At 36.7% G+C, this 14,373-nt stretch overlaps 1 protein-coding gene across 5 annotated transcripts in view; it reads left to right on the top strand.

Moving 5' to 3' along the window:
• EML4 (EMAP like 4) overlaps positions 1-14,373 on the top strand; it is a 177,772-nt gene that overhangs the window by 141,916 nt on the left and 21,483 nt on the right. For all 5 annotated transcript variants that reach the window (XM_027865094.1, XM_027865091.1, XM_027865090.1 and 2 more), the window contains 4 exons: positions 2,899-3,050; positions 6,243-6,368; positions 9,542-9,673; positions 10,320-10,387. In XM_027865094.1, coding sequence (XP_027720895.1) covers positions 2,899-3,050; positions 6,243-6,368; positions 9,542-9,673; positions 10,320-10,387 — 478 coding nt within the window. The remainder of the gene's footprint in view (positions 1-2,898; positions 3,051-6,242; positions 6,369-9,541; positions 9,674-10,319; positions 10,388-14,373) is intronic.

Below are 14,373 nucleotides of genomic sequence, written 5' to 3'. Positions count from 1 at the left end.
GTTTGGTCTGAGGCTGGATTTGAACTCAGGTCCTCCTGACTTCAGGGCTGGTGCTGTATCCACTGTGCCACCTACCTGCCCCCAACTCACTCCTTTTGCAGATTTAAAAAACCAAGGCCCAGAGAAAAGTGACGTCTAGCTTCAGGTCACTTGGCTAGTTAACGTGAGAGCTGGAACTAAACCTCTAGTCTTTGAACTCCCTATCTGATGTTCTTCCACTATGCCATGCTACCTCTCTCAATTCTGGCTCCTTTTGATTTTCTTCCTTTAATTCTGCAAGATATAATTGTCCAGAGAAGTATTCTACCTTCAAAGCTCTACAAACCAAAGGGCAGGAAAGGTTTTTTGCCTGAACTGATCACATACACACACACACATCAAAATCTAAGGATTACAGTTCTGTTCCTTTCTACGCACTTAGAAAAGAGGGTCATAAGGCAGCTAGGTGGCATAGTGGATACCGCACTGGCCCTGGGGTTAGGAAGACCTGAGTTCAAATGTGGCCTCAGATACATAGTAGCTATGTGACCCTGGGCAAGTCACTTATCCCTAATTGTTTCTCCCAGAAAAAAAGGTCACATTTTGTGTCCCCTCTTGGGGACTTATTACAGCCTTTAAACTTTCAAGCATTTATAGAGAAATAGAAAGCCTTTCATTCTGCTTGGATTAAACCCTATCATTAAAAATCTACTCTCTAGCACTGTATTAGTGCTATAAATCCTATGTCACATATGAGCCTTATAATGGTAAGAACATTAGGCCTAGAATCAGAAGACTTGTTCTACCTTCAGCTCCCACAAACCAGGTACATGAACTTCCACAAGGCATTTAACTTCTCTGTACTCTAGTTTCCCTCCCTATTTGTTTAAAAAAAAAAAAAAGCAGTGTCTGTTATTATAAGGAGATTATAGGAAGGATAGGAAATTATAGGAAGGATAGCTTAAAAGCAGTGACAAAATAGATTTCCATGTGGTTTGGGGAAAGTCTTGCTTCTTTAATAGTGCTGCTGTGTTTATTGTTTGTTGACTACAAAAAAAAATCAACTTTGTGGTTACTTTATAGTGATTATATATCAAAGCACTTTGAAAAGTTTAAGACAGTATACCCAAGGATAGTTAAACTTTTATCGAGCATCTGATATGTGCTTAACACTCTGCTAGATTGGGACATACAAAGAAGGAATGTGTGGCAGAGAGGAGAAAGCATTGGGCTTACTGTGGCACAAATAGCAAAGATTACAAACACGTGTAGTTTTTGTTGGTTTTTTTGGGGGGGGTTGGTACAAATTGCTAGAAATTATTTTCTCTAAGGCTTTGAGAAATGGAAATTAAGTAGCTAATATCTAACTTCTCTCTAACTTAAGTGTGAAGAACTTTTTTTTTCTTTTCTTTTTCTTTTTCCTTTTTCTTATTCTTTTTTTAAAGGCGGGGAGCAGTCAGGGTTAAGTGACTTGCCCAGAGTCACACAGCTAGTAAGTGTCTGAGGCTATATTTGAGCTTAGGTCCTCCTGACTCCAGGGCCAGTGCTCTATCTACAGCATCACCTAGCTGTACCCAAAGAACTTTTCCTAATCTAGTAAGGAAGAGAAAGGAGCTGATATGCATGACTTCATTCCCCCTCCTTTCTTCTTTTAAGCTCTCTAGTCAGGTTTCAGAAGTTAAGTAGTTCCTAATTTGGGGGTGATAGGGATTTTAAGGATATAATAAAGGATAATTGCTTCTTGGCAGCAAAAAAGTAGGGCTGTGGAGAACTCATCTCTTCATCACATTGGAAACTTCAGCATCAAAAACTGATGTGATTTTATCAATGGAAATGCCATTGAAGAATAAGTGGTGCCATCTGCTTTGATCTTGTACCCTCAGGACCATGAGACTTTTCCATCTGATTTGCAACTGTAACCTTCCATGTGTGTTGTCTTCCCATTAGAATATGAGCTCCTCAAGAGCAGGGATTGTCTTGCTTCTCTCTGTGTATCTCCAGGGATTAGCATGGAGCTTTTCATATAGTAAGTGCTTAGTAAATGCTTTTTAAAAAATTCATTCATCACCTTTTACAAAGCAAACAACCCAAATTTAATATTTTTATTTTAAAGAGTAAGTAGATAAGGACCATTAAAACTATTTATTGTTCATGATTACTCATTGTAAAGAATAGAACAGAAGATCACTCTTCCTAGGAGCCGTTAGGGCATCCAAATAGATGTAGCAAAGAACTCTTTGAGATTGAACCTACATTACTTTGTACCAAATCTCATTTTGCTTATTATATTAGCTGACACCGAAGGTAGTTTGTCTCAATAATTTAAGTGAAAGAATTAATGAATCAGTGATCAGGTATTAGAAGCTTACTGTGTAACAGGCACTATCTAAGTGCTGAGTACACAAATAAAAGAAAGCAAAATAATCCTTGCCTGCAAGAAGCTTGCATTCTAATGGGGACAACAACGCATAAAAAAGGAGCTGGAAAAAATAAACAAATAAATAAGTAAAAATAAAAAAGGAGCTAGAAAATAGTGGGAGGGAGGTTACCCACCTGGCCTGGTTCTACACAAAATAAAATGAAAGCTTATCTGCCAAAGCCTACGCACCCAGAGGCAGAGTGAGATTATTAAGGTGGCAAACAGTTTTTAAAACATGTTGAAATAGAAGGGCAGGAGTAATACGTTCTTAACTATGTTTAGGTATTTAGCACTTATTAATTTTAATGCTCAGATTTTTTAAATAAATTTAGAATATATTCTTAATATCCTCTCTATAATTTTGCTTTTCTGATTTGTTGAATCACCTCAGTATCCCGATTTGTTGTTCTGCATGTTTCTGTTCCTAATTTTGCTCTGTAATTCTAAAGACTTTGATGAAAAATGGAATAGCCAATGTTATCTTTTCCTCTCCATCTTAGGTGTATATCAAATAACCAAACAAATCAAAGCTCATGATGGCAGTGTTTTCACGCTTTGTCAGATGAGAAGTGGGATGCTACTAACTGGAGGAGGGAAAGACAGAAAAGTAATTTTGTGGGATCATGACCTAAATCCTGAAAGAGAAATAGAGGTAAGAGGGGAGACTTTGATCCTACACACAAAAATATTGGTGCTTCTCAAACTCTGAAATTGCTTGTTACACATAGAGATGGGGCAGCTAGGTGGTAGGCACAAAGCACCCAAGCTGGAGTCAGGAAGACTCATCTTCCCAAATTCAAATCAGGCCTTGATCAATTCCTAGCTGTGTGACCCTGGGCAAGTCACTTAACCCTCTTTGCCTTGATTTCCTCATCCGTAAAATGAGCTGGGAAGGAAATGGCAAACCACTCCAGTATCTTTGCCAAGAAAACCCCAAATGGGGTCACAAAGAGTCAGACACCACTGAAATGACTGAACAACAACAGCAACACAGGTAAAGATTAGCATTTCATACTATCTTGATACTTGGCTTGCCTTCTGTGCTCTCTCTCCCCTCACCCTCACTCACTCTAAACATGGGAAGTACATGTCAAAATAATGATTTTATCATTTATAATTACCTTTCCTATGACAGAGGTGTTAGCAAATAGGAAAGCCCTTTGTTCTTAAAAATGAATGCTGTCGGACAGAAGATTTGTCCTATATATCCATCAGTCAGTAAGCATTTATTATCAGATGCCAAAATTATCCTGTTATTTTCTAAGGTACTGTAGTTTAGATACAAAACTTTAAACTGATTTTCTTAATCTCCCAGGTCTTGAAGCAATATGATGTAGTAGACAGGGCCCTGGATTTGTAGTCAGACGTGAATCTGCTGCAGCTCAGCCAGTTATTGGGACCTTTGGCAAAACACATCAACCTCTCTGAACTCCAGAGTCATTTTTTTACAAAATGGATAATATAATATTACCTAACTCACAGAATAGTTTTGAGGAAAATATTGTATCAATTTAAAGTACTAGAAGCATATGAGCTGCTATTATTTAACTAAATTAAGTGGATTTGATTTAATATTTTCTCTAGGAGATATTTCAATGTCTGTAATTGTAAGCTAGATTTAATATAGATTGCAGAGTACAAGAGAATAAAGGGGATACTAGAATAGTCCATTTTCCATGGGATCTTTGCTTTACATCCAGAAATCTCTAGTTGATCTGAAAGGTAAACAAGAGCTCAAATAACCAGATTTTTTTTTCACATTCTGACCTGTGAGAATATGAGGACAGAACAAACAAGCTTTTCCAAATTGTTTTGTACAGCAGACCATCTCTTCAGTCATACAACTGACTGAAAGTTACAGATAATACACGCTACCTTTGTGTTTACTATTCAATTGCTCCTTCCCCCCAAAAAGGCATTTTACTGTGTAAAGTAAAATACATCCTTAAAGGCTTTCCTTCAGGCTACTGGCTAAGCATAGGTTAAGATCTTACAAAATTGCTTAAATAAAATGCAGCTACAAAAATAACTTTTTGGGGGGGGCAAACCTCTGATGATTAATATCAAGTAGGGCTTTGTAAAACGTGCGTGTGTGTGTGTATGTGTGTGTTTGTGTATGCACACACATATATGCCAGTCATATCCACCACTGTCTTGGATGATATCCTATGCAAAATTAAAATGTAAGAGAGATTCTGTGTAGATAGTGAGGTTCCCTAGATGTGCCTTTCTATAGATGACATTGTATGGATTGCAGCAAGCTCCAGAATACCACAGGTTCTCTTCAGGGAGAATGAGAGAGTAAGTGAACATTTGTTTGATGCCTACTATGTGCCAGGCACTGTGGTAAGCGCTTTATAAATGTTATCTCATTTGATCCTCACAGCAATTCTGGGAGGTAGGAGCTATTATTATCCCCATTTTACAGATGAGGAAAATGAGGCAAACAGGTTTAGTGACTTGCCCAGGGTCACACAGCTCGTAAGTATTAGAGTCTGGTTTTGAACTCAGATCTTCCTGACTCCAGGCCCAGCACTCTGTCCCACTGCATCACCTAGCTGCCTGCTACCTATAAATACAGTATTATCTCATCAAAAAAAAAAAAAAAGTAAGTAATATATTCTCAAATTAAAAGAAATTTATAAAGCTGCACTTTTTTAACGATGTCAAAATCTAAAATTGCTTTTAATTAGAATTCAATGTTTTTGGTAATTTAAATGACCAAGAAAAGAAAGACACTGAGGTTCCTTTTTCATTTACACAAAATATCAGTTGAATAATGCATTTTCTTGGTTCCATGCATTTGTATGATTCCTGTTCTCCCCACACCTCCATGCCTGGGTGCAGTCCCTCCATATTTTAAAATCTTTCTCTTTCTTCAAACTTCAGCTCAATTTCTACCACTTTCTTGAGGTTTTCCTGGTTTCTTCCCTCTCAAAGCTAAAATTGATTTCTCTCTTTAAGATTTACGTCACATACTCTCTAATAAATTAGAAGACCTATGAAGACAAAAGCCTATAGTTTTCTTTTATCTCTGTATACTCAATGCTTGATACATTGCCCTCTGTGAAGGTATTTATAAAATATATGTTTTATAAATTTCATTTTTCTCCAAGTAGGTGATTTTTGAAATAGGAGATCATCTGAAAAGTAGAGCCATGGCAATCTCCTGGGTTTTGTTTCCAGATACATACAAATTGGTTAACCGTTACATTATCACAGCTTTGGGCCAATCAAACAATTCCATTTCCTATTCCAATTCACCTGGCCAGTGAAGGTGCAATTCCTTGGTAGCCAAAGGAGCACCCAGTTAATACTGCTTTCACTTTTGCTCTTTGTCCTAACTCTTTAAGTTTTTACATTCTGTTCTTCAATGATATCTATTTTCATACTATTAGAATTATGTTTGGACCAACTCTAAAGGAGGAAATCAGTTGTTTAGGTATAACATTTAGTATACTAGAAAGAGTTGTTTACCTAAAGAGCCTTATTAATAGTAACTTACCCTTGATTCACTTCATCTCAGTGATTCTGTAAATGAGTTAGCTTTTAGATGTATCACTATTCACACGTAGAGATGAAGAAACTGAACACCAGAAAAGTGAAGAGACTTGTACAAGGCCACATGGGTAGTAAGTGTCCAAGATGGGATTTGAATGCAGGCGTCTCATGGCTCCAAGTCAAATAAGTTTCCTGACATACCATGCTACCTTTTTATTGATCAATGGTTGATGCCCTTCCACCAAAAAAAATTGAAATTGTGTACTACAAATGCAGCCTTCAAAGACAGTCATTACTATGTATTAAAATGTACAAAATGGCTTCACAGAAATATATTTTTTAGGTTCCTGAACAGTATGGAGCAATCCGGGCAGTTGCAGAAGGAAAGGCAGATCAATTTTTAGTTGGCACATCAAGAAATTTTATTCTACGGGGAACATTTAATGATGGTTTTCAAATAGAAGTACAGGTAAGCCTTTTTTTTTAAAAGCATTAAATAACAATTCTCATGAGACTCTTTTTTAACCCTTAACATTTATGTGGGTTTTTTTTTAATAAAAATTTTTTTCCAGTTGTCAAGTTCTTATTTTTTTCTTCTCTCATACTACCCCCCAATTCCCCCCCCCCAAAACCTTACAATAAATAAGCAAAAGCAGATTTTCGTATTGGTCATGTCTATGTCCAAATTTGTACATATGTCTCATTCTACGTATGAGTCCATCACCTCTCTTTCAGGAAGTAGGCAGCATTTTTCCTCATTGGTCTTCTACAATCATGATTTATCATTATGTTAGTCAATTTTTTAAGTCTTTTAAAACTGTTCATTTTTACAGTATAAATTGTTCTTCTGGTTCTGTTACCTTCACTCTGCATTAATCCTGATATGTCTTTCCAATTACCTCTCCATTTCTTACGGCACAATAGTATTCCATTATAGTCATGTACCATAATTCATTCAGGCAATCTTAATTGGTGGGTAAGCACTTCCTTTTTCACCAGTTCTTTTCCACCACAAAAAGAGCTGTTGTAAATATTTTTGTACACATAAAACCTTTTCCTCTTTTATCTCCTTGGAGTAGAAGACTAGTGGTAGTCTTGCTGGGTCAAAGCATATGCAAAGTTTAGTAACATTTTGGCCATAGTTAATTTGTATTTTTCTATTAGTAATTTGGAGCATTTTTTCATATGGCTAGAAATAGTTTAGATTTCTTTCCTTGAGAACTGCCTATTCATATCCTTTGACTGTTTATCAGTTGGGGAATGGCTCCTATTCTTATAATTTTTCATCAGTTTCTTCTGTTTTCTTGGAATTGAGACCTTTATTAGATAAACTCACTGCAAAGATTTTTTTTCTTCCTGTTAATTATTTCCCTTCTAATCTTAGATGCATCAACTTTTTGTGTAAAAGCTTTTTAATGTTAGGTATTTCTCTCCATCATAATGTCTTTTACTTTTTCCTCTTTATATGGAAGAATAGAACTGTGGATCAAGCCTGTACTCAGCACCAAGGCTCTTTGCTTGATAAAATAGCTTCCAAGCTCCTGCCCCTCTCTTCTTTTCCCCATATCCAAGCCCTAGGGACAGGTTTTTAACAGTACTTTCCTTTCAAACCTCTGTTCACAGTCCCCATCACAGTCCTCTGAAGTCCTGTGAACTTAGAATTGATTTTGCTTATGACTAAGTCCTCCCTAGGTCTCCCCTCCCACTTAATATTCTGTTTCTCTATTTAGTTGAATATATTTCTGTGTTCAGATGAGAGTAAGATTCAAGTGAGGCCTGGCCCTTCCCATCCCTTTTTCATTTGTATAGATTTTTACTTTCACCTCCCTATTATATGGGAGACATTCCACCTTCATTTTCCCCTTTTCTTCCCTATTGTATACTTTATTCCACTTTCATTCCTTTCTAAAGATCATCAAAACAACAAAAATCCCTCCTGGGTCCTCCATCCTATTTGTCTCCTTGTATGACCCCAGATAATACAACATTCTCAGGAAACGCTTGTATCAGCACCCCACTTCCCCTCTCCTCTAACTCTAGAATGCGAACACTTAGTCCTTATAAAGCCTATTCTCCAGTATTTAAACTTTGGTTTCTGCATAACCCTGTTTCCATCAGGAGTGTTTGGAAGTCCTCTATTTCATTAAAGATCCATTTTTTCCCATGTAGAATTATACTCAGTTTTGCTGCATAAGTTATTCTCAGTTGTAATACTATGGACTTTGCCTTCTTGGAATATCATATTCCAAGCTCTCCGTTACTTTATAATTGTGACTGCTAAATCATGTGTGATTCTGACTTGATACTTAGTGCTTGAATTCTTCTTTTCTGGTTGATTACTTTGACTTGGAATCTGTGGATTTTAGTAGTGGCATTCTAAGAATTTTCATTTTGAAGTTCCTTTTAGGAGGTGACCAGTAGATTCTTTCTTTTTTCTTCATTGCCCTCTGGTTCTAAGAGATCTGAGCAGTTTTCTTTAATGATTTATTGAAATTTATCTAGGCTCTTTTTTTTTTTTTTAGATCCTGGCTTTCAGGTAATCCAGTGATTGTTAAATTTTCTGTCATTGATCTGTTTTCCAAGTCATTTGTTTCTTATATAAAATGCCCTAATTTTTTTTTTTATTTTTTTACTATTTTAATTTTTGTTTTGGTCATGGAATTAATACCTTCTGTTTTAACTCTCAGGGGGTCTTATTACTTGGGTAAGGGTTTTATACCTCACCTCTTATGCCAAACTTTTTCTTCTATAACTCTTTTTTTTTTTTTTTAATTCTTTCCTCTGTTACTCTCATTTCAGCAATATACTTTTTTTTGGTGGGGGCTGGGGAGGCAATCAGAGTTAAGTAACTTGCCCAGGGTCACATAGCTACTAAGTGTCTGAGGCTGTATTTGAACTCAGGTCTTCCTGACTCCAGGGCCAGCACTCTATCCATTACACCACCTAGCTGTGCCTTCATTTGCAATATACTTTTTAAAATTTGCATTATTTCTTCTAGGAATTCTAACTGATCTTTTTGAACAACCTGTGTTTTTCTTTGAGGCTTTGCGCATTCGATGTTCTAGAGTTATTCTCCTCTTGTGAGTTTGTGTCTTGTTTATCCTTGGCCTCATAATAATAGGTAGGTAGCTCATTATCTTTTATTATTCTTGTTTACCAATCATTCCAGTGATACAATCTGGGCAACCCAGTGTTGCTGTCTACCTGAGAATTCAAAGGGCTAGGTCTCTTATGCTGGCCCTATTGTCCTGGTCAGGGAACTAAAGTCTAAGATCTGTTCTTTGTAACACTACATTCAGGGCTCTTGACACCAGGTCCTTGCTCCTCCTCCCTAGGGGTTTCCCTGTGTTGCTGGTCCAGCTTAACTCTGGGAAGTGAGTCCATGATCCCAGTCCACCCCTGTTCCACAGTTCCTTCCCTTGTCCCTTGTCTGTAGGTAGAACTTGTGATGTTAGACTGAAAAGATGGCTCAAAATAGCTTTTCATTTCATTTCACTTTCCAGTTACTTCTTGATCTGGAATTCTTCAGTTGTTGCTGGAGCACTTTTGGGGGTAGCTGGGATGTACTGTTTCCTGCTATTCTTTTTGCCATGATTTCAGACCCTTTTATTTTTCATAGCCTTTATTGTATTTCATTTTCAGGGTCACACAGATGAACTTTGGGGTCTTGCTACACATCCCTTCAAAGACTTATTATTGACCTGTGCTCAGGACAGGCAGGTGTGCATGTGGAACTCGGTGGAGCACAAGCTGGAGTGGACCAGACTTTTGGACGTGAGTGAGCCAGCATTCATTCCTAGGATTGTAAGCCCTGCAGGAAAAAAGTCCAGAGCATCAAAGAAGGAGAAAAACTTGAGAATTCAAGACTTTGGAGAAGGGTGGAAGGATATAAAGAAAGATTCAAGTATATAATGATAGTCCACTTTAAAGAAGTAAATTAAAGAGTAAAAGCTCCGTTTATCCTCATTGTCAGTGGTAAAAATGGCAACACAGTGATTATATCAGTCTTGTTAAGATACTAAGAGTTCAGCTAATTTGAGACCCTAGCACCACTGTATTTTGGCCAAAAACTTGCCTGCTGCTCTCTGGATTGGAGGTTTGAGGGCTGTATTTTGCCTTCACCCGGTTTAGACAGTCTTGGTGTACCCTCTGCACTCCACCAGCCCCCAACCTCCAGTCCTGTTTTCCCAAGCCTTTTGGTCCTGTACTTTTCTTTTCTTCCCCTACCCATTTCCAGTCTTAGCATTCTTTTCCATTTCATTTCCATCCTTTGTCTACCATGGCTATGGTAAAGTTCATTGTAATTTAATGTCTTTGTGAGACCTCCTAACCCATATTGAAATATGTTATTGCCACTACTTCTCTACATCCATGGAGATTTTCTGATGAAATCCACAACAGCTGTGTGTCTCTTTTCTAGGAACCAGGACACTGTGCAGACTTCCATCCAAGTGGCACAGTTGTGGCCATAGGAACGCATTCAGGCAGGTAGGGTCTTTGTGGACTGTATAGCCTTGAAAGGGGGGGTGTGCTTTAACACTTAATTAGAATGTTTCTCTAAAAGCCTTCATTTTGATCTAGAGAAGGTTATATCTTTAAGGAAATTGTTTCCTTATCTAAGATACTGTGGCACATTGATGTGCTCTGGGAACCCTATTGGTTTAATACAAAAATCATATTATACAAACTTCCCTTGACATGCAAAGTAGCAGAAAGTTTCCCTTCCTTACCATTTCTTACTTGGGTAATAGGGTTGAAACATTAGGTTAAGTTCAGTGATTAAACAAAAAGAACACTACAATTACATACCAAAGTGTATGCTTTTTCTAATTCTTGTAGCCTTTATGCTCTTTTTAGATGCTACATGGATTCATTTCAGGATTACAATCAGTAAGAATAGCCATTTATTTATATATGATCTGCTTTTCTATAAACTTTTATGCCATTAAGTTAATGAATATTGATCATTTAGTGCACAGTTACAAATGTTTTGTCTATTTCTAAGAATTTTCACAAATTTTTTTTTAATTATATAAAAAAATAGGGTCCAGTTTGGGAGTCAAGTCTGGATTCTCATCTTTCCTCTGATACTTATTGGATATATGACTTTGGAAAAGTCATTTAACCTGATAATGCCTCAGATGGAGGGAGTTCCTGTTTTCTCGCACTGGGAGTTTCCTCAACCCAATCTTTTGTGTATTCACTTACTATGATGTAACCCCTCTACATACTAGAGAGACCAAAACATAAAGAATCTTGGTGGAGTTTTTTGGTTGTTTTGATTTTTTTAAAAAGAGGGCTCAGATAAAATATTTTTAAAAATAACACTTTGATTATCAATTGTATGTATACTTATATAATAATATCAAAATTCACTCATAAATGCTGAATTCTATTTCTAGTTTAAGTAATTCAAACAAACCATTTTCTTTAACCATTCCAAAAGCTCTCAAAGAAAACTTTTAACCATTGATAACTTAATATCAAAACAGTCTTTCCTGTCTGAGGTGACTGCTTGTAAATTGTTGACACCGTTAAGATTCTAAAATATAATCTAAATCAGGGGTGGGGAACCTGTGGCAAATTCCCAACTTCTGGTCTAAATTCTCAGATTCTTTTCTAAATAAATTATTTGTTATTGGTCAGTCATTTTAGTTGTGTCCAACTCTTTGTGACCCCATTTGGGTTTCTTTTGGCAAAGATATTGGAGTGGTTTGCCATTTCCTTTTCCAGTTCATTTGACAGATGAGGAAACTGAGGCAAACAGGGCGAAGTGATTTGCCCAGGGTCATACACCTATATTAAGTGTCTGAGCCTGATTTGAACTCAGGTTTTCCTGACTCCAGGCCCAACATTATCCACTGTGCCACCTAGCTTTTTGTGAGTAGTTCTGAAACAAAGGACTTAGAATTAAACTTTTAGGAATAAGAACTTGAAAAAATTTGTTCTCCTATATCCATCACATCTGCTTATCAGTGGTAGGTTTTGATAAGATTTCAGCTCAAAGTAACACATATGTCCTTATACTCACATCAGACCTTTTTGTAGGATTTGGGAAGTCTGTTTTATATTCAATTCAGAAAAGTTATTTGTTTTTCAAGAATTCAAGCATGTAGCAAGCTCCCTGAGCTGTTATATTGGCTCGGTCACATAAGACCTGCCTGTCCCCTAATAGTGGGAACAACACATCAGGAGAATGGTGCCTAGGAACGACTGTTTTGTTGAGCAAGTTACAGGGAAGATGGGAGGAGCCATAGGAGAGTATATTGATACAACCAAGTAGCAGTAAGGGTATTTATTTGATTATATTATTTCTGGAACTGGAAAACAGGAGGATATGTATGGCAACAGGAAGATGGCAGGGAAGTAAAGTAAATCATGGCTAGAGCAGCTGACTTAATATAGTGAGCCAAAAGTGAGGCATTCATCAGTCGAGACTTCAGGAGGCCTGGGATGGGAGTTCTGGACCTCAGAGGGTTAATCCTCCAGGGCATAGTCTCTTGTCAAGGTGGCAACCGAGAATGGAGGTGTGGGGAGGGAGGAGAAGGAAGAAAAGTAAAACATAGTTACAACAGTCAGCGTAATCTAACCTTTAAAGTATTCCTTTATTTTTTAAATTATGATCAGGTGACTGCATTATAAGAACATAAGATTAGACTATACAAACACACTGTGAAAAATAAAATATACATTAAATAAAATTTAGTATTTTAATCAAATTGAGTATACAGAAAATTACATATATAATGATTCTCCTAATTGTTATTTTGCTTCAAAATAAAATGAGGATTTTATAGCTGGAGAGAACCTTAAAAATCATTTGGTCCAAACACATCTCCTGCCCACCCATCCTACAACCCATAAGCAGTTGACATAAAAACTTCAGTACTTTTACAGAGCCAAACTTAGTTTGTATACTTTTTTTCTTTTTTAGGTTTTTTTGTATCAATAATAATTTGTGCTTTTTGACAAAATTCACTCGCAGTTTCACAAAATCACAGGATTTCAAAGTTTGGGGGAAATTCAGAGGCCATCTCATTCTACCCTTACCTAAACAGTAACTGTACTCCACAGCATACTCAGCAGGATCATTCAACCTTTACTTAAAATCCTTTAAAAGAAGAAATTTCCTTTTTTCTTAGGAAACTTATCCCAGTTTTGGAAAGCACTAACTATTAATAAGTTTTCCCTTACATCAAGCTGAATTCTGCTTTTCTGCATAAATTTCTTTGAGAACAGACACTGTCTTTTGCCTTTTTATATATCCTCAGAACTATGTAAAATGCCTGGCAAATTGGCACTTAATAAATGCTTATTGAGTGAAAGAATTAGTCATTGGACTAAGGGCAAAAACAAAAAACTTCACTTCAAATTAATTTTTATTTCAGAGTAAATTCTAATCTGAGTAGATAATTGAAATACCACTCACATATACTGGTTATATGACCCTGGGCAAACTAATTAACAATTCTTGCTAGGGCTTTTCCTCTAAGATTAACTTCCATTTACACTGTATTTATCTGTATGCACAGTTAATTCACCTCTCCTGTCTTCTCCTGGGACTACATTTTTGCCTTTCTTGTATTCACAGTAAGTGATTGTTAACTTACTGACAGGACAGAGTATTGTATAAAACCCCAGAAAAGAGAGAAGGTCTAGGGAGAAAGGTTCAGGTAAAAAAAAAAATGGAGATTAAGGAAAGACCATCAGGTTTGTTGATTAAGAGATCATTGGTAACTTTGAAGAAAGCAGTTTTGGTTGAATGATGAAGTCAGAAGACGTAAAGGATTGAGAAATGATTTAAAGGAGAGGTAACAATTATAGACAGCTTTTTTTTTTTTTTTTTTTTTTTTTAGGAATTTGGCTAAGAAATGGAAGAGATATATAGATGGACAGCTTGGAAGCTCCACTTCTAGTCCTTGATAGGATTTAGGCCATATCTAGAATCTCTTGCTCAGTTCCAGACAGCATATTTTAGTAAAGATATTTATAAGCAAGAAAGCGTTCGTGTCCAGTGAAGGGTCACCAGGTTGGTAAAGGTCCTCAAATTCATTCCATGTGAAGATCAGTTAAAGAAATGAGGAATGGTTAGCCTGGAGAAGACAAACCTAACTGGGACACGAGGGCTGTCTCAAAGCATCTGAAAGATTGTCATTGATCAGAAGGCAGAATTGGGAACAACAGAAGCTGGAAAAAGGCAACTTCAGGCTAAATATAAGGAAATTCCCTAACAATTAAAACTGTCTCTGAGGTCTTTAAGCAGAGGTTAGATGACTACTTGGGAAGTACATTGTAAAGGGGAAACTTTGTCTGATATCATTTGAATTAGTTGTCTTCTGGGTCCCTTTACCTTCAGTATGCTGTGATTCTGTGAGTTTGAATACATAGCTTGCAAATCACTGAAATTCATGGTTAGAGGGGGTCTTCATGACTACTTAGTATTACAAAACTGAACTTTCTTCATAGCTTTCATT

This window comes from Vombatus ursinus, unplaced genomic scaffold (genome assembly GCF_900497805.2).
Source record: "Vombatus ursinus unplaced genomic scaffold, bare-nosed wombat genome assembly UNPS02014778.1, whole genome shotgun sequence".
Taxonomy (NCBI): domain Eukaryota; kingdom Metazoa; phylum Chordata; class Mammalia; order Diprotodontia; family Vombatidae; genus Vombatus; species Vombatus ursinus.
The sequence above is the reverse complement of the archived record's forward strand: the minus strand, read 5'-3'. Positions and strand labels throughout refer to the sequence as shown.